General features: G+C 39.2%; 2 protein-coding genes across 5 annotated transcripts; one reads left to right on the forward strand and one right to left on the reverse strand.

The window, feature by feature from the left end:
* The first annotated feature begins 978 nt into the window (after nt 1–978).
* Nucleotides 979–14976, forward strand: TAF5 (TATA-box binding protein associated factor 5). Its single transcript, XM_068548489.1, has 11 exons — nt 979–1548; nt 3459–3696; nt 6934–7249; nt 8022–8185; nt 8293–8428; nt 9139–9259; nt 10006–10135; nt 11623–11787; nt 12546–12723; nt 13419–13596; nt 13925–14976. The coding sequence occupies exons 1-11, from the start codon at nt 990–992 to the stop codon at nt 14140–14142; spliced, it is 2403 nt and encodes an 800-aa protein (XP_068404590.1). The 5' UTR covers nt 979–989; the 3' UTR covers nt 14143–14976.
* Nucleotides 14972–20270, reverse strand: ATP5MK (ATP synthase membrane subunit k). 4 transcript variants are annotated; one of them, XM_068548492.1, is made up of 5 exons: nt 20143–20253; nt 19464–19582; nt 16625–16720; nt 16444–16536; nt 14972–15075 (listed from the first exon to the last, which is right to left on the reverse strand). In XM_068548492.1, exons 3-4 carry the CDS (start codon nt 16709–16711, stop codon nt 16447–16449), a joined length of 177 nt encoding a protein of 58 aa, XP_068404593.1. In that variant the 5' UTR covers nt 16712–16720; nt 19464–19582; nt 20143–20253; the 3' UTR covers nt 14972–15075; nt 16444–16446. The 4 variants fall into 4 exon arrangements, with proteins under 4 accessions (XP_068404593.1, XP_068404594.1, XP_068404591.1 ...); XM_068548493.1 differs by having other exon boundaries at nt 20161–20252; XM_068548490.1 differs by lacking the exon at nt 19464–19582 and having other exon boundaries at nt 20161–20270.
* Between the last annotated feature and the right edge of the window lie 10 nt (nt 20271–20280).

Genomic DNA, 20280 nt, shown 5'->3' on the forward strand with positions numbered 1-20280 from the left:
TATACATTATCTCATTTAATCCTCACACAACTCTATGAGGTAGGTACTATTATTGTCCCTATTTTAGAAGTTGGGCAACTGGGGTAGTGTAAGTTAAGTAACTTGCTCCAGGTCATTCAGCTAGTAAGCAGGGTCAAAGGAAGCCAGTAAGACCTCAAAACCAACAACCTGAATAACTGCTAGATTTTCCCCGTGCCCTAGGCTCACTTTTCTTGTCTGCACCTAACTCACAGCGTTGTGAGATTCAAACGAGATAAAATATGCAGCAGGTTTTTAAACCTATGAAGCATATTGCAAAATGGCACATACTATTTTAAAATATACAATTAAAATGCAGTCTATTTGTAATAATGGGTAACATAGCACGAATACAGAACATACACATTTCACAATCACAAAATTCAGGTCCTTAAAAACTTTTTATTGAAATATAACATATATGCCGTAAAGTTCACAAAACGTAAGCGTGCAGCTCAATTAATTTTTACAAAGCATAAATTGAAAAAAAACAAGTAACCGCCACCCAGATCAAAACATAAAACTTTACCAGTATCTCAGAAGCCTCCCTCTGGTAAATAGTATATGCTTTTAAGTTAAAGACCTGGATTCGAATCTTGATCTGGCATTTTTGAATTGTCTTTAGGTCTTGGTTGAGTCATCTGTAACGTGAAGATAACAGTACCTTAAAAAACTGTTGAATTAAAGGTCACATAATGTAAAATGTCTATCGCAGTGCCTGAATATATCTGGTCTGTAATAACCGTAATTATTATCGGGCAAAAGCACGAGGCGGTCCCCAGCTCCCACTTCCTGTCTTTTTGTCACTCACTTTTGAAAGTTGCTCTTGCTCCTATTCCTTTTTCTCCTCCTTTCTCGCCCCTCCTACTGCCGTAAATTGCCCTCCAGAGCTGTCGTAAAATGCTCCTCCCCGCCCTCCATGTGGCGAAAACGCAATCACGCTTGACGGCGCAAGGTGGCTCAGCCGCAAGATGGCGGCGCTGGCGGAGGAGCAGACGGAGGTGGCGGTCAAGTTAGAGCCTGAGGGACCGCCGACGCTGCTACCTCCGCAGGCGGGGGACGGCACTGGCGAGGGTGGCGGCGGCACAACCAACAACGGCCCCAACGGCGGCGGTGGGAACGTTGCGGCGTCGTCGTCGGCCGGCGGGGATGGTGGGACCCCCAAACCCTCGGTGGCTGTCTCCGCCGTTGCCCCAGCGGGGGCGGCCCCGGTGCCCGCCGCTGCTCCGGAGGCCGGCGCTCCCCACGACCGACAGACTCTGCTGGCCGTGCTGCAGTTTCTACGGCAGAACAACCTCCGCGAGGCCGAAGAGGCGCTGCGCCGTGAGGCCCGGCTGCTGGAGGAGGCAGTGGCGGGCTCCGGAGCCCCGGGAGAGGCGGACGGCGCCGGCGCTGAGACGGCTAGCGCGCTTCTTAGTCGGGTCACCGCCTCGGCCCCTGGCCCTGCGGCCCCCGACCCTCCGGTCAGCGGTGCTTCGGGGTCCGCCGCCGTCTCGGGCTTAGCGACAGGTCCTGCGGCTCCGGGGAAAGGTGAGCTGCGGGGTCCCGGGGAGGCAGGGCTGGCACGAAGGGGAGCGAGCCGGGAAGGCAGAGGCTGGCAGGCCTGCACCTCTGCGGGCTTGTTTTGAATTTCCTGGGCCCGCCTCTAGGGCCACATGCCCGCCCCTTTCCCTGGTGCGCCGGCTGCGCAGTCAAACCCTCTTCCGAGCTGTCAGTTCCAGCGAGAGGCTGTGGAGAGCTGTTGAGCTGAGGGATGTATGGGGACGGTGGGCGCGGAGAGGCGGGGACTTTCAGGCTTTTGGTCCCTTTCCTCTCATTTGGGCTCTTGAGCCTTGGGCAGGGATACATTAACACTAGCAATATTTGTACAGTTTTGTACTAGCGTACTTCTACTATAAATACTTTGTTATGTATCTTAATTTTCTCAGTTCCACTGTGAGGTAGACAGTACCGCTATTTTAGAGATGAGAAAACAGACTGAGAAAGGCCAAGGGACTTGCTTTGAACCACACAGCCAGGGAATGATGAATATAGTGTAGCCAGTCTTTCTCAAAATATAGGCTAACATTGGTGTTAAATCTTTTAGAGGAATGCAGATTCTTGGGCGTCACTTCAGACTTAGTGAATCAGACCCTGTGCAGGTGGAGTCCGGGAATCTGCGTTTTAAAATAAATGCTTCCAAGGGGCACTGATGTAGGGCAAAGTCTGAGAATCATTCACTTAGGAACAGGCGTTGGGCAGACCTGAGTTCAGTTTCTGTCTCTGTTGCTTTTACTTGTGTGATGCTTATTGTTATTCTTCCTAAGCTTGAGAGTTTTTTTTTCCCCCCCTCTATTAAATGGGTTATTGTGAGATTTAGATATAGTATATGTAAAATGTCTGGCACTGATAAGTTTATGCCTAGGTGTCCATCCCTGACACCTGAGGCTTCCCCCCTCCCTTTTGTATTTATGAGACCTAATCTCTGCAGCATTGCCGGAAGTGAAGTATGAATATGTAGCATTGTAACCCATAAGTAGAAATGTATGCAAATGTGATGGAGAGGAATCTTTTTTGAATGCTGAATTTTGTGAATGAACTATAAGATGGATGAATTATGTTGTTGGTTATTTTGCTGTATTCTCTCATCTCTTCAGAAACTTGACCTATTTTTTAGATTGTAACTCAGAAACCAGTAGGGATGAAAAGAGGCCATCAGAGTAAACTTCTAAAGAACTTCTAAAATTTGTGCAGTAAAGAGCATAACAGTACTATAATTGCAACTTAAAAATTTCCAACAAACTCTGATTCGATTGACAGATGTATCATTGTTTGGTATTGAAATATTACAAATAAATGCGTATGCTTTTTGCCTTGAAATGATGGTTATGGAAATTGTTTTAAGCATATAAAATAGACTTGTCTTTTGGAAATATAAATAAGGCAAGTTCTTCCCACCGTTAACGTGCTTATATTTTATAGGGAGTGATAGATGTGCATATATGAAGGTAACAGGATAGGATGTGTTGCTGGACAGTTACAAAATATTTAGGTAGCTCAGAGAGCTGGAAATGTTACTCCAGGGCATAGCTTGGTGGTGGTGGGTGCCATTTGCACTGAGCCTTGAGAGAAGATTAAGATAGTTGGTTGATTTGCACATACCATGCTTTATAAAATTTGTCTTTAAAATAAGGTACCTCTAGGAAAAATATTGAATCTTTTTGTTATTGATTTGAAAATTTTATTTTAAGATATGGACAAACCGAAGGAATTTTGGATGGGTGACTGAAACAAAGTGAATCCCATTAAAGGATTATGTGATTGAGTTGGGGAAGAGCGTTTGAGAGGAGAAGGACAAACATCTGAGAAACAATTCACCTCTGGACCTTAGCAAAACAGCCTTAGTCTCTTTGTGCATGTCAGGTCACTTTCCTGAAAGTTATTTTTCGTTTTTTAAACAGTTGGAAGTGTAGCTGTGGAAGACCAGCCGGATGTCAGTGCCGTGCTATCAGCCTACAACCAACAAGGAGACCCCACAATGTATGAAGAATACTATAGTGGACTGAAACACTTCATTGAATGTTCCTTGGACTGCCATCGGGCAGAGTTATCCCAACTCTTTTATCCCCTATTTGTACACATGTATTTGGAACTAGTCTACAATCAACATGAGAATGAAGCAAAATCATTCTTTGAGAAGTATGTGAATTTATGTATATATATAATATGTATATATAGCTATATATATATAATGAATACACGCATCTGTAACTACACAAATATAAGATTGCAACTCAAAAAGTACTTTATGAAGGAGAGGTACCTGGTGCTATGAGAACCTAAAATGAGGGATTTGATCTAGTTGGAGAAGTCAGGGAAGGCTCCCAGAGGAAGTGATGCTTGAGGTAGGATCTGAAGATTGAACAGGAGTTAACCAGGGGAAGAGAAGAGGGAGAAGCATGTGTGACAGCTCTGTGGCAGGAAGGATCACGGTAGGTACAGAGATGAAAGGCAAGTGTGGCTGGAGCAGAGTGTGAGGGTGGGGTGTGGTACAACAGGAAGCTGGCTGGTTGATTAGGGGCTGGAGCAGGCGGTTCTTGGGCCATACTGAGGGTCTTTGTTTATCCTCAGAGCAGTAGGAGGTTGTATTGGATGGGATTAGATTTGGCTGAGATTCACCGAAAAGTCAAAACAATAGTGGCATAAATAAAAGTTTATTTTTACTTTTATCCTAAGAGCACTTTGAAGCTGTGTTAGGATTAGATTAGACTGAGAGTGACTGGACCCCAAACAGTAGAGGCTTGAATACGATAAAAGTTTATTTCTCTCTCTCATGAATGTAGGCAGTCTAGGACTGGTATGGAGTCCTTGATTATCAAGGACCCAGGCTCTGTTGATTTTATAGCTCTGACATCCTTGTCATGCATTTTCCACCTGTGATATAAGGTGATTCTCTGGCTCTAAGAAATCATATCAGTGTTACAGTCAGCAGGGAGGGCACACATCCTTCCTGGAAGTGACATATATTTCTCCCTTTTTTATGTCATTAATCAATGGCCAAGGGAGGTAGGAAATATGGTCTTTACCTAGGTGTCTATGTGACAGCTAGTATTCAGGTGTTTTATTGTGGAGGAAGAAAGAAAAAAATGGATATTTGGGGACAGTGAGACATCTTTGCCAGAGAAGTCATTGAAGGACCATGTTATTATTAGATTTACATTTTGAAAGGACCTTTATGCAGTGGGGAAAACAGATGGTGGGGGACAGAGTGATTATAGATGGACCATTTTGGAGGTTATTGTATTGGTTCTCAACTGAAGGTAATATTATGCCTCCTTCCTCTGGGCTGTTTGAAACTGGAGGTGTTTTTGGTTGTCATAATGACTAGGCTGGAGGATCAGGTGTCTTAGGGATTCCAAAAGTTCCAATATGTGCAGGTAGTCCCACTTAGCAATGAATTGTTTTGCCCCAAATACTAGTTGCAACCCTGTTGAGAAACACTGGACTAGGGTGTGATAGTGTTGGTGAAGGGAAGTAGACATATTCGTGAGGCACTTGGTGAGTGATTGGATATGGAGGTGTAAAGGAGATGAAAGTATAATTGATAATCCCTAGGTTTCTGGCTCCCCTAGCTGGATAGGGGTGCTCTTCACTGAGGTAGAAAACCCTAGAAGAGGACCGGTTTTGTCAGGTTGTAGAATAATCTTGAGTTCAGATTTGTTTATGCCTTTGACTTATTTAAGAGATGTCAAGTTGATAGATGGAGGATATATAAGGCTCTGAGCTTAGAGGAGAGGTAAGGACTGGAGCCATAAATTGGAGTGTGTGCAATATTGATGGATAGGGATGAGACTGTCTAGGAAGGAGTATGAAATAAGTCAATGGGAGGGCTAGGCCTGGGCCTCAAGGAACTCCAACATTTGGAGTAGAAGAGAAATAAAAGGAGTAGAAGAGATGACCAAGTAGAAGAGATATAAAAGGAGATGCCAGAGAAGCAGGAAGAAAACCAGGAGAGTGTTGAGTTATAGAAGCCAAAGAAAAGGAGTGTTTAAGAAGGAGGCAGTGCTTAACAGTTTAAATGAGAGCTCTTTAGTACAAGCAATAGACCCAGAAGCTAGAACTTGTCAGGTAACACAGGTAGTGGTAATAGAGGAACAGTAGAACTCAGGACTCCTGGCTTCTGTGTCATTATGTTCATTCATTATTCTGCAGTACCTAATAGAAGGTATATAAGGCAAATGTTCTGTAGCTCAGTGTTTCTGAAAGAAAAGATTAAGGCTGATGGTGACAGAATTTCTAAGCTAATTTTTCTTACAGTACTGTCATCAAAAAACCTCCTCTTCCAGTCTCATGGTGTAGCCATCTCCTCACATAGGAAGCTGGACTATCGTAGGGGACTGACTTTCTGTGTCCTTGTCATGGACAGTCTCAGCCCTTGCCAGGACCCCATGCTCAGATGAGCTTATCGGCGGCGACTAATACAACACCAAGAGGCTGAGATTTCTAATTTCATTCACATCTTAGGCGGAAACTCTTAATTCATGTCTTGATGAGTCATAATAGGGTAGCACAGGTAACAGTTTAGGAATCTATTGGCTATGTGTCAGAGCTAGGGTCCTAATATCTTATGTTTAACCATTTGTTTTCTAAATGTTTTTGCATTGTTTGCTGCTCTTTGTGAGTGTCAATATATGATCTTTACATTTTATTTTATTAGGATAATTAAGATTTGTAGAAACAAAAGTACATTTAAATTTAGTAATTGTCACCAAGGCTGAAAGCTTTATTTAATTGCCTTTGGTAATGGTGAGTAAATGGGAGTGCTCACTGTTTGATATCAACACGTTTGTTCTTTAGTCATGTTATTAAAGTACGGATGTTTAATCTTTATATCTGGTATTAAGAATATGCGAAATCACTAAAAATGATGGGTTTTGTGAGAATGTCATGTGTTGATTATTGTTGAGAGGCTGGGTGATAGGTACACTGAATTCATTATAATAGTTTCTACTTTTGTATGTGTTTGAAATTTCCCATAATAAAAAGTTTTAAAAAGTGAGTTTTGAGAGAACATAAAATTTAGTAGAGCTAAGTTTCTAACATTTTCAGATGTCTACCAATGGTGGCATTCAAATGAGACTGTCTGCCAGTGGTGGATAGCTTATCTTTCATTCATTTATGGTATTTATTTCAAATTCTCTTAAAATGTTTATGATGCATTTATTTCATTAGAGAATTAAATTGGTCATTTTTAGGATGAATTCAGAACTGAATTGTAATCATTTTGAAATACGTTACTTCTTATCCTACAGCTTAGTCCACGATTATTCAGACTACTACGTTGAAAATATTCTGGGATGTTTATAAATATATGGGGGAGAGGCAGATCCCTTAACGATTACATTGAAAAATGACTTTTTAAAATCACTGAAACAGGTTCCATGGAGATCAGGAATGTTATTACCAGGATGACCTACGAGTATTATCTAGTCTTACCAAAAAGGAACACATGAAAGGGAATGAGACCATGTTGGATTTTCGAACAAGTAAATTTGTTCTGCGTATTTCCCGAGACTCGTACCAACTCTTGAAGAGGCATCTTCAGGAGAAACAGAACAATCAGATATGGAACATAGTTCAGGAGCACCTCTACATTGACATCTTTGATGGGATGCCGCGTAGTAAGCAACAGATAGATGCGATGGTGGGAAGTTTGGCAGGAGAGGCTAAACGAGAGGCAAACAAATCAAAGGTATGGGAATAAACCTAAGAACTATATAATGCAGATTATGAAAAATTGTAGCATTTCCATCTACATAATTTACACATTTTTCTTATAGCTAGTTTGGGAATAATTTTACACTGTATACTAAGTTTCATGTTCTAAGGATGATGTATATATTAGTGAGAATTTGGGAATGGATGCATTTAACAGAACCCTGACTACATTGGCAGAAACAAGTAAGGGGTTTTTCTCACATAAAATGAATTAAAGCAGAAGGCCCTCCTAGGTTTGTGTGAGGGCTCCACAATGCCATCAAGGACCCTGGCTCCTTCTACTTTCTGCTCTGCCACCTTCAGAATGTGGCTTTCTTCATTGTGCTCACAGGTGGCTATTGCAGCGCCAGCTTTGCATCTGTATTCCAGGAAGGCAGAAGGGGGAGGATGAAAGACATACCTGCTGAATCTCTCCGTTTTTATCAGGAAAACTACTTTTTTCTAAAACACTACCCAGTATATTTGTGTGTATATCTATTGGCCAGAATGATATTATATGGCCATTGTATGGCTTCCAGGGAGCCCGGGAACAGAAATGATTTTAACTGAGCATACTGCTGCTCCAACAAAATCAGGGTTCTGTTAGTAAGGAAGAAGGGGAGATTGGCTATTGGGTAGACAAGTACAGAATCTGCTTCAGGATATACATGACCCTATTGTAATTGTGATTCCTCCTATCAAGATATGAAAAGGATGTATTAATGAACAAAAAAGTAATTTAAAAAATTGGCTCCTTTGACTTGTAGGTATTTTTTGGTTTATTAAAAGAGCCAGAAATTGAGGTGCCTTTGGATGATGAGGATGAAGAAGGAGAAAATGAAGAAGGAAAACCTAAAAAGAAGAAGCCTAAAAAAGATAGTATCGGATCCAAAAGCAAAAAACAAGATCCCAATGCTCCACCTCAAAACAGGTGAGGAAAAAAACCTCAGGAACATGTGTGGAAGTTTAAGACAATGTTATAGATGGTTCAAGTTATTTAATATTCAGAGTAATTTCCAGTCTGTTTTTCTTTCACAGAATCCCTCTTCCTGAGTTGAAAGATTCAGATAAATTGGATAAGATAATGAATATGAAAGAAACCACCAAACGAGTACGCCTTGGGCCAGATTGTTTACCCTCAATTTGTTTCTATACATTCCTCAATGCTTACCAGGTTGGTAAAATGATTTGGCAATTTCTGGGAGAAAATTAGGAGTCATGAAAAACAGTGATTACCATTAAAAGTAACTTAGATGTCTTAACTAAAATGAAGTTTTCTTCTTTAAACTCTTGATATAAATATGGCTTAAAGACAGCAGTTAGGAAAGGAGAATTGGACATTGCTCAGAATAGATAGAAGGCAATGTTTAAAAGACCTTTAGCGACTTGTAGGTACCAGAATCTTGCTTGTATGTGTCCTTCATTTCACTGATCAGAATTCTGCTAGCCTTTGAAAAAGGAGGAAGCTATGTGGTTCATCTCTCTTGAACTTAAGTACTTACGTAAACTTAATATTTTTTATTAAGAATTCTTCATATCTTTATGTCTGTTAAGCCTCTATAGACAATAAGGCTTTATAATAGGCTGCTGAGGATATATTTAGTAAAGTACAAAAATGATTAACATTTGCTTTATATGATGCGCTCCAAATTCAGAGGGCAAAAAAGGGGTAAATGACATGTTCTCAAAGTAAGTGCTTTTGAACAGTTGATTTCAAAGGAGAATGAAATCTCAAAGATATTTTATATGAGAAAAATAGCTATCATTATATATTCTCTAAGATGTGACTATAATTTTTTCCCTAAAACAGTATTGTTTAGTGTGTGTGTGTGTGTGTATATATATATATATATATATTTTTTTTTTTTTTTTTTTAATTGGCAGGGCCTCACTGCAGTGGATGTCACTGATGATTCTAGTTTGATTGCTGGAGGTTTTGCAGATTCAACTGTCAGAGTGTGGTCTGTGACACCCAAAAAGCTTCGTAGTGTCAAACAAGCAGCAGGTAACTGAGATGACCTGTCAGGATATAAACTCATCATTAGTTTACACCAATCTTGATTCCAAGAAATATACAGAAGACATTGTGATCTTAGCAGAATTTCACTTGATTTTACTTTAAGTCAAAATGGCTAATAACATTGCCAACAGTGAAAAGTGCATTGGAGTGGCAATCAGGAGACTGGGGTGCTAGCCTGGTTTAATTTCACTGGTCCTCAGTTTTCTCATCAGTAGAATGAGGGCATTAGGCTAGAAAACTTCCTAAGGTTAAAAATCTAACATTTTATGATTGTTTGCTTGTGAATTAAAAAAAAAACCTTTAAATAGTGGGAGAGTACTTTCTGTTTTAGCCATAAAAATGGCTAAAATGAACTAAGACCAGGGTTACATTTTAAAGAAAGTTTCTTGCTAACTGTATTGTTTAAACAAGATAATACATTTTCAATAATTTATTTTAATATTTCTATAGTTTCCTTTTGTGAAACATGGTGATATAATGGATAAATTTGAGTTTCAGCCCTAGTTTCAACACTAAGTAGCTGTGTGCACTCTGGCATATTATTAACTGTTCTGAACCTCATTTTCTTCTCTTATACACTGGGATGATAGCACCTAATTTAGAGGCATTAGCACAGTGGTTGGTATATAGGAGGAACAGTTCAAATGTTCTTCTCCTGAACGGTGATGTAATTGCCTTAAAATGTTTTAATGAATGTACTTTAAAAAATTAACATTTCTCGACCATTTTAGATCTTAGCCTCATAGATAAAGAATCTGATGATGTCTTAGAAAGAATCATGGATGAGAAAACAGCAAGTGAGTTGAAGATTTTGTATGGTCACAGTGGGCCCGTCTATGGAGCCAGCTTCAGTCCAGATAGGTAAAATACAAACAAAAAAATTAAATACTGCTGTATTACATTGAGATTATATGAAAATTAACTACTGGGAACATTATGAAAATGTTGGGGAAAATTCCTTTAGAAAAATCTCGTGGTTGCCTATCATTCATTATCTTCTATTATTACTATTTTTTTGTAGAGAATTATTTTATTATCCTTTAAAAATTTTTTTAAATTCATTTTTATTGGAGTATAGTTGCTTTACATCGTTGTGTTAGTTTCTGCTGTACAGCAAAGTGAATCAGCTATATGTATACATGTATCCCCTCTTTTTTGGATTTCCTTCCTATTTAGGTCACCACAGAGCACTGAGTAGAGTTCCCTGTGCTATACAGTAGGTTCTCATTAGTTATCTATTTTATACATAGTAGTGCGTTATCTTTTAGAATCTTGCCCTCTGCTGATTTATCTTGGGGTACTGGTGTATAATACCCAAATTTACAGAACCAGGATACATAGCTTCAGGGTTTGCTGGTTATAAAAATCAGCTTTAGTTTTGTGTAACTCCAGTAGGGGTTGAATTGCTTCTTTGGGTTCTTGCTTTGGGTTTTGTGGCTACTGCTGTCTTCTGTCATCTCCAAATTCACAACAGATTACTGATATTAAAGGCATATTACCTATCAATTGAAGATTTATCTTTGTATAATCAAAAGAACTAAGAGAATACTGAAATGGGAATTTGAAACCCACAAATATGGGTTTGCCTATTTTTCATGATCTCTAACATTCTGTAGAAATGCAGGGAGGGTATTTGTATCATAATACCATCTGTATCTTATTTGATAGATAATAGCTTTCAATCCATCAAGATTTTCATCCTTATGAAACTTTGAGAATGAGGATTTTTGTTATTTTATAGGATTTAGCCAGATGGTGTATTTTTACTTGAGGGAAACTTCTGATTTCATTGAAAACCATAGTACTTTCTGAGTAGTTCAGCTTTTCTGTTCATTCCTGAAGAAGGTAGAGTATTATTCTCGCATCTATAGTGTTTTTTGTTTTGGCATTTTTTTTTTTTTTTTTTTTTGGTCCAAAAGATGTTTAAATTCTTACACAACTTTTACAGGATATGAAAATAGCATCTCCATTTTAAAGTAAAAAATTAAGTTTTAAGTGACATATCACATTTCTTAGAAGCCTTTCTCAGGTGACCTTATTTGATCATACTTTTTGTCATTACCTCTTGGTATTTTTTTTTTTTCGAAGAACTGTGATTTTCCTCTTAATAGATAATGTTTTTAAAATAATCTAACCTCATTCAGTAGGTGCTCGGTAGATGTAGAGTGTCATGGCTAACATTAGTTAGTACTTTCAACTCTTGTTATCCACTGTGAATTTCATGTATAAATTAAAAGTGAGATGTAGCATGTGAGTTAGCTATGTTTAATATATACAAATGTACAGAGAAACTGGACAGATAACTAAGTTATTCTAGGAATCGAATGTACTACCTTCTCTTCTCTCAGGAACTACCTGCTTTCCTCTTCAGAAGATGGAACTGTTAGATTGTGGAGTCTTCAAACATTTACCTGCTTGGTGGGATATAAAGGACACAACTATCCAGTGTGGGACACACAGTTTTCTCCATATGGATATTATTTTGTGTCAGGGGGCCACGACCGAGTAGCTCGGTAAGAACATTATGAGCTTAGGACTGGGCCTATTCAAGGAACAGAATGGTTTCTTGTTGGGAATTAGAAACTCCAGCCAAACTCATTTTTGCTTCTATTATTCAGGATCAACATTTTGAGAACGTCAGCATTTATAGGTCCTTATTTGAAAACGAATTTGGGACAGGAATATTACTATGTCTGCAATTATGTCTATACCAAGAGTCCATGCCCTCCCCTTCCCCAACCGGATGCTAAACCTTGTCTTTTACAACCACTGTGAGCACGTTTATTTCCCTGTCATCTCCTTAGAAGTTCAGGATGAGGTGTCTTGGGTTAGAAACTAATTATGTGGTGGCCAAAACTAGGGAAAAACACTCTTCTATAAGTTAGACTAGGAGTTGTAGTGGGAGGTGTACATACAGAGAACTAAAGGATTATAGAATTTAAAAATTTTTGTACCGTATCAATTAGTTTTTCTTAAGAATGTTTAGGGAATTCCCTGGCGGTCCAGTGGTTGGGACTCTGCGCTTTCACTGCCGAGGGCACGAGTTCAGTCCCTGGTCAGGGAAGTAAGATCCCGCAAGCTGCACTGTGGCCAAAAAAAAAAGTTGTTTAGTCTCAGTCATTCCATCTTCTTTCCCTCAGGTAACTAGTGAGTGGGACCCATTTGGAGCTAACATTTCACATGGTTGTTTCTATATTTATTTTGGATAGAATTTTGGCATTTCACAGTTAACTAATTACCTTCTTTTATTTTCAATAATTTTTTTTAAAAGGCTCTGGGCTACAGATCACTATCAGCCTTTAAGGATATTTGCTGGCCATCTTGCTGATGTGAATTGTACCAGATTCCATCCCAATTCTAATTATGTTGCTACGGGCTCTGCAGACAGAACTGTGCGGCTCTGGGATGTCCTGAATGGGAACTGTGTAAGGATCTTCACTGGACACAAGGTATTTTATACCTTCATTATTCCAGCACACAAGGTTCTTTTGAGATAAAAATAGTTTAAAAATTAACCAGATGACACACCATTGTAAAGCAATTATACTCCAATAAAGATGTTTAAAAAAAAAAAATTTAACCAGATGGATGGACCTAGGGTCTGTCTTACAGAGTGAAGGAAGTACGAAAGAGAAAAACAAATACCATATGCTAACACATATATATGGAATCTAAAAAAAAATGGTTCTGATGAACCTAGGGGCAGGACAGGAATAAAGATGCAGACGTAGGGAATGGACTTGAGGACATGGGGAGGGGGAAGGGTAAGCTGGGACGGAGTGAGAGAGTAGCATTGACATATATACACTACCAAATGTAAAATAGGTAGTGGGAAGCAGCTGCATAGCACAGGGAGATCAGCTCGGTGCTTTGTGACCACCTAGAGTGGTGGGAGGGAGGCACAAGAGGGAGGGGATATGGGGATATATGTAAACATATAGCTGATTCACTTTGTTATACAGCAGAAACTAACACAACATTGTAAAGCAATTATACTCCAATAAAGATGTTAAAAAAAAATTAACCAGTGACACATTTTAAAGATACTATTCGCACCACTGAACTTTATAATTCTAACTTGTGTCTTATTTTCTTAGGTATTTTTAACCCTATTTTTGATTCTTTCCATGGACTTCTTTTCTAGGGACCAATTCATTCCTTGACATTTTCTCCCAATGGGAGATTCCTGGCTACAGGAGCAACAGATGGCAGAGTACTCCTTTGGGATATTGGACATGGTTTGATGGTTGGAGAATTAAAAGGCCACAGTGATACAGTCTGTTCACTTAGATTTAGTAGAGATGGTGAAATTTTGGCATCAGGTAAATGACTAGAAATGGCTTTGTGGTAAAGGGTCAATGGTATATTTAAAGGAAGCACTGAATGTTGACCATTGCAAAATTAAGTCCTGCTGTTTTTTAAGTTTTGCTTCTCCTTAGCCATGATTCCAGATTGTTACCCTATATGTATGTTGACTTCTCAGGTTAAAACTATTGCTTGAAGTGCTGCTTTAGAGGGAATAGAGTTATTAATCAAGTTCAGATTTTTTTCACCAGAAATAAAAAGTAAATGCATAAAGCATACTTGACAGAATCTCAGAATCTAAATAAGGCAGATGCTACTAAATGGTTTCCTTTGATTTCCTCTTAGGTTCAATGGATAATACAGTACGGTTATGGGATGCTATCAAAGCATTTGAAGATTTAGAGACTGATGACTTTACTACAGCCACTGGGCATATAAATTTACCTGAGAATTCACAGGAGTTATTGTTGGGAACATATATGACCAAATCAACACCAGTTGTACACCTCCATTTTACTAGAAGAAACTTGGTTCTAGCTGCAGGAGCTTATAGTCCGCAATAAACCATCGGTATTAAAGACCTTTGGAAGCTACTGTTTGAAAAAGGGAGACTAAAAGCAAATACCTCAGTGATTAATATTTAAGCTACAAAGAATGTTTTGTCTATATGGATCTGGAAGTATGCTGCTTGGAAAATCTGAACAGGATAGTTCCACATTTCTATAGCAACCACATTTAACTAATTTCCGTTAGTTCAATAAGAGGTATTATGTTCATGGAGGGGACATTTATGGTGCTTTGGATTTTGTGGAAACTATGCATTGCCTGTTCAAATGCTATTTTAATTTATTTTGTTTAGAAAAAAATCAGTTGATTTCAGTAATTCATCCTGCTTCAAGATTCAAATTGAGTAATATAATACCATCCTGAATTTTAGCTGAAGAATTCTATGAGCATGTATGTTCCTGCTGTAAAAATGTAGTTACTGTATGGCACTCAAGTACTATGTTAAATGATCCACTAGCATTTTTGCTTGGCTCATGATTAGTGGAACGTACGTTAACTGGGTAGGGTGAACTACAATTCCTTTTTGAGAAATAGATGAAGTACAACCATCCATCGATATCTGAATTTATACCGGTTGGATTGAGTGCACGCAAACACTCTATAAACCAGCTGAAGAAATTAACTTCCATGTTCTACTTCAGCTAAAATGGCTACATAGAACCTAGCACACTTGAAGTCAGACATTTCAATTGCTTACCTCCAGTACTGAGCCTTGCTTTGGGAAACTAAAAGATTTATTAGACCAAGTCACTGCCAGTTTTTTGCCTTTGTTGCATTTTGTACAGTTTTTATATTTTTGATATCTTGTAAATAAAGACAACCAGCTTTTCCAGGTTCATAATTTATTGTACAAATCGAGTATCACATGATGAGTTGACATTAGCTTCTTTAGGCATGGGAACTTAACAGATGAGGTACAGTTGAGAATCCTATAAACAAAACAAAAATTGCTTAGACACCAATGTGTTCAACTCTACTTTTAAGACATTCAGTAATTACTAGTACAAGACTATCCAGGAACCCCCCTGAAATTGAATGCAAATTCATTAGATTCTCAAAGGAGTCAGTAACCCCCCAAAATTTAGGTGTCTCTCTGCTTAATACAATTTAACACTCCCCCTTTAACAAAAAAGCTGCCAATAATTCAGTATGATGCTAAATGTATACCATTAGAAAAGCCTAGGACATAAAATAACATCTTTTTTCACAAAGTAGTATTTTAAACAGTAGAAAACAGGGAGGGTGGTATTATCCCCATTATAAAAACAAAGGAGGAACCTAACATGAAAAATTGGGCAAAAAACTACCTGTTTGTCAGGAACAAGCCATGGACCACTGCATTCTGGGATATGCAGTCAGTCCCTTAAGGTCAATAGTTTTGGGATTGGAAAAGTTTTTAAGAGGAGAGGAAAAAATTTTCTGTCATGGAGGGCTACATTAGATAAAGATCTGGGTTTTGGGTTTTCTGCACCTCATCTACCGCCAACACAACAAATATTTACTCAAGCAAGGGCAAATGGGGGTTGGGTGGCACTATAAGAAGAAAATGAAGTCTAGGGGGATTTAAGGAAAAGACAGAATGGCTGACATAAAAATTGAAACTAGCAAAAACCAAGATATATTTGCAACTGATTTAAAAGGCTGGTTAATAACTATTAAGAGAACTTATACGAGAGAGAAGGTCTTCACAAAGAGAAAGTCCCACATGTTAAATGAGAAGAACACAAAGAGAATGTTAAGAAAAATACAAGTGGTAAACAAATGGAAAAAATATACAACTTTATCAAAAAGAAATTATTTTTACTCCTCAAATTAACAAAAATCAGAAACTGATGTTATTCAACACTGCCTGGGGAAGAAAGCTAGGCGCCCACAACTCTCTGAGAAAGCACTTCACCTTAAGAAAACAATCACAGATACAAACACTTCATGCTCAAAGGCATTCATTGTAATATTATTTATATTAAAAAAAAAATTGTAGTAGGAGACATTTCCTCTGTGAAATAAATCATATATCCATGAGCACTCATGCATTCAAATTACAGAGAACATGCATAAGACAAAATTACAGATACGGAGCACAGCCACTGGAAACCAAACAAATACATTAAAAAAGAGCTAAACTGAAATGTTAACGAAAATTGTCAGGGTAATGGGGACATGGACAATATTTTTCTTTTTTTTTTTTTTTCTTGAATGTAATAAATTTTGAACAATATACTTGTATAGTGGGGGGGGAAAACCCCCTAAGATCAAAATGGCAAAGTTATATAAAGTTTTAAATGTTAATTTCTTACCGTTTATGTTGCTTTCACAGCTGGAGTTTTTTTAGACCTTAACTTAAAGTATAAAACTATCAAAGCAATACCTCCGTATGTGGCCAGTACACACTGAAAAAGAAAGGAAAAAGTAAACAAGAGTTGCTGTCACATCTATTTTATTCTAAAACAACTGCTTAAAGGTATCATTAATACTTACATTCATTCTCCCTGTGAGAGTGTAAGAGTTGAAATATTTTTTGATACCAGTGAATTGGTACTGGGCATCAGTTTCTGGACCTGCCATGATTTCAATCTTTTAAAAAAAGAAAGCAACAAATTGGTTTGGATGCAATTTAAAAGAAAAATTTTTTTAAATTAAAAAATTCAAAAAAATTCATTGCATATAAATGTTGTAAATTTTATGTATGCCTCACCCAACAAAGCAGCAGCAAAATGGTGGAAAAAACCTTGCTGATAAGAGAAAACGTTTGGAAGGAGGACTTTATCTTGGTTGTTATCACACAACTCTCCAGAATATATATCAAATCACTCGGCACAGGAAGAGAACACAGTAGTCTTTAAGTCCATCCTCTGACTCAATGTTGGTTGATGTTTTCATTCCTGGCTCTATCTATACCACAGTACACTGTACCTGGAATTAATCAGTTTTAAGACTAGCTGAAAGCTGGAGCTTGTGATACTTTTCAAAGTTCCTCAGAGGGGTAGCCACCAACTAAACAGCTCACCTTGCAATCCCTCTTTTTACAGTTTTTCTTATAAATTTAGGACCTCCATGGGAAGGGGGAGAAGGGATCATTTACTAAATGGAGTTGATATATACGAACTATTGGTGGGGGGTGGGGGGGAGCTGAAATCCTTACTCCTTACACCAAAACAGATCAAAAGCTTTAAAGGTAAAAGTGAAGCCAAAAATATCCTGAAGAAAACGTGGGCAAATATTTTAATCACCTTAGGGAAGGGAAAATATAAAGGTGGCCAAACGCAAAAAGGTGAAACATAGATAACCTAATGATCAAAGAAATGTAAAATGAGACCAATATTTAGCCATCAGACTACAAAGATAAATTTATGATAATTAGCAGTAGTAGTGGGAATGTGGGAAAATAAGGATTCTCTCTGTTGCCTGGAGGGAGTGTAAACTGGTACAACCTTCCTAATATGCAATTCTTCTGCAATAGCTATGAAATTAAAAAATTAGCATACCCTTTTACCTAGCTGGTTCATTTGTTTGCCAGGAATTTATCCTTATAGAAATATTACAAAGTAGAAACGTATAGTATGGTTCAAGGATGGTAAATGAAATACAGTTTATGAAAATAAAGAAGAACTAGAAGTCCGTCTACAGGAGACTGATAAGTGATGGCTTCCATAGAAGGAAACGGAATGCATGGAGATCTTTATATATAAACATGGAATGATGTCCCCATGCTCGCAGATCTTTATGTACTTACATGGAAACATGTCCCAATGTCATGTTAAATATTAAAAAAATCCTATTTCTGGACATTATATTATAGAGCACATCAATGGTTCTCAAAGTCTGGTCCCCACACTGTCACTATTCATGGAAACTTGTTAGAAATGCACATTCTCAGGCCTATTGAATCAGAAACCCTGAGTCCCAACAATCTGTTTTAATATGCCCTCTAGGTGATTCTGATGTACGTTAAAAGTTTGAAAAACACTCCAGGAACAGAAACAGAAAACGAGATGCTTATTAGTAATTATATTGGGAAAAAACCCTGGAAGAATATATAGCAAACTTTAAAACGGGGTTACAGCTATAAAACCTATGTATTTCACAAAGGCATGTATTTCTTTTATAATAAAAAATAGTAAAGGCACATTCAAAGGTCACCAGAACAACACTCGAAAATTCGTCTGTATGACCGCCTATCTACCACGACCGACGCCACGCCGAGTCGATTGGCAATATAAACGAGCCGGTCGAGGTCCGGTCGAGATTGGTAGGCAGTGGCAGTGACTCAGTTGGCTCTTGATGAAATGGAAGCGGGAGAGACCTGCGAGGAAGTTGTTGCTATGGAAACTGGCACTCTCCAGTGTACCATTCAAAGGCCTTCAGAGGCATTCACGTGCATAGAATTGGCAATGAAACTTTGGACAAATGACCTTAATTTTGAAAACTGTTTCAAGAAAGTTCTTGGAGCAATGAAGGATTCCCAACTTCCTTGGGCCACTTTAGGGGCCTTGGCCAGTTCAGGCCAAGTAGGAAAATCTCCATTAAAAGAAATCTTTATGATATAGCTTTCATATTAATTGTTTTATTTTAGTAAACTTATTAAACACATGCTTTCCCATTCATCTTCAGGACAGATTTTTGGATTCTCGGAGAAACCCTACAGAAAACAAGGGCTTAACTTTGTCCAATTATTAACTGATAATTCCCACTACCTTGTGTTTAACAGACATTTTCAGAAGATGAAATGGTGTCCAACTGAAACAATATTAAGGTGCTTTAAACTTCTCTCCACACAATATAGAAGGAAGGCTGATGTTTGCAATATTACACAGAGGACTAATTCTGACTGCAGGGAAAGGCACAGTACAGGAACTGCAATTTAGTCTAGGTTGTAAAGAAAGACTCTTAAAAAACGCTGAGATGGAAGGGGAAACTGAGATGTTGCCGATAAACAACTGGAGCAAAGCCTGCAAGCACTTGGGTCTGCATCCTCAGCAAACTGCAGGTTACTTTTGGGCAAACATCAGGAATCCTTGTGTTAGACGGTACTTTGTGGAATAATTGAACTGAAACTTGCCTTCCTTCTGAATCATACTTCAGTTTAGAAAGACATTAATGAAAAATACCTAGACTAAACCGTACTAATTGCTAAGCTGTAGCCTATGGCAAAGTCTAAGCGATGGGGTCTTCGCTTGTTTCTAATTAAGCGGCGAACTGCTATTAAATATAATTAATCTTTCCATGCCTCTCTTTACCTGTAAAATGGGCACTTCAGAAACTACCCTCGCTACTTTCTGTTTCTCGGTACTGCTGTTGTGTCGGACCGGACACCTACCTGGATTGGTGAGATGACGCGGTAAAGGAGGCAAAGACGAGGGAGAGCCGCTCCAGAAGCAGCCTCTTGCACTTCAAGGAGTTTACAGCTCTCTGTTCTGGCTACCTCCTAGGAAAGGCCTTCCCCACTGATCGAACACAGATTGAAATCTAACCCGCTTATCGCGTGCCCGGCGAAGCGCAGAGGGCGGGCTACACTCGCTCCCGCTTGACAAAGGCTGCAGCGCAGCTAAAGGAGGCCTGGCTGGACAGCTTCCTAAGCACAGCTCAGTGCAAACAAACTGCTCTGGGCATACAGTGGGAAAGAGGTTAACATGACCAGAGGGGGTCAGAAGACCGAGTTCTCATCCAATATTACGTCACTGGGTGACCTTGGGACACTCCCTTCTCTGCGGGCCTCATTTTTCTCCACTGGAAAATGCATTCTAAGGGCCTTTATGAGCTGGGGGAAGGGGGCCTTTACCTCGCACCAAGGCTTCCCAGCCACTGTCCGAACCCTCACGCCCGGCTCTCATTTTCTCTAATTTCTTTTCCATTCACCATCACTCTCCCACCCCCCCACGCCCCCCACCCAAAGCGAAGACCTCGCGGTGTGCCCGGACCAGGAAACGGTCGGATTCTAGACCAGTCCCACAAAGCGGAGCCGCGAGGTCCGAGCCCGGGTTCCCCTCCACACCCACCTTCCAAAAGACACAAACCTCGCTGCAGGTGCCCTTCAACTGACGAAGCTACTCCTCTGCCTAGCCGGAAGAAGCCGCCTCCCCCGCAAACATTCAACGGGCCTTACGGATTCGGCCCTCTGCGCCGACTGGCTACGG

The sequence above is a fragment of the Eschrichtius robustus genome, chromosome 7, assembly GCF_028021215.1.
Source record: "Eschrichtius robustus isolate mEscRob2 chromosome 7, mEscRob2.pri, whole genome shotgun sequence".
Taxonomy (NCBI): Eukaryota; Metazoa; Chordata; class Mammalia; order Artiodactyla; family Eschrichtiidae; genus Eschrichtius; species Eschrichtius robustus.

Bases quoted from the DNA above. Each gene is read 5' to 3' on its own strand.
- TAF5 (XM_068548489.1), top strand. From the start codon at position 990: ATGGCGGCGCTGGCGGAGGAGCAGACGGAGGTGGCGGTCAAGTTAGAG. The intron at 11,788-12,545 runs GTAAGAACATTA...TTTTTTTAAAAG, and splicing joins GGCCACGACCGAGTAGCTCG to GCTCTGGGCTACAGATCACT. The intron at 13,597-13,924 runs GTAAATGACTAG...ATTTCCTCTTAG, and splicing joins TGGTGAAATTTTGGCATCAG to GTTCAATGGATAATACAGTA.
- ATP5MK (XM_068548490.1), bottom strand. From the start codon at position 16,711: ATGGCAGGTCCAGAAACTGATGCCCAGTACCAATTCACTGGTATCAAA. The intron at 16,537-16,624 runs GTAAGTATTAAT...TTTCTTTTTCAG, and splicing joins CTCTCACAGGGAGAATGAAT to TGTGTACTGGCCACATACGG.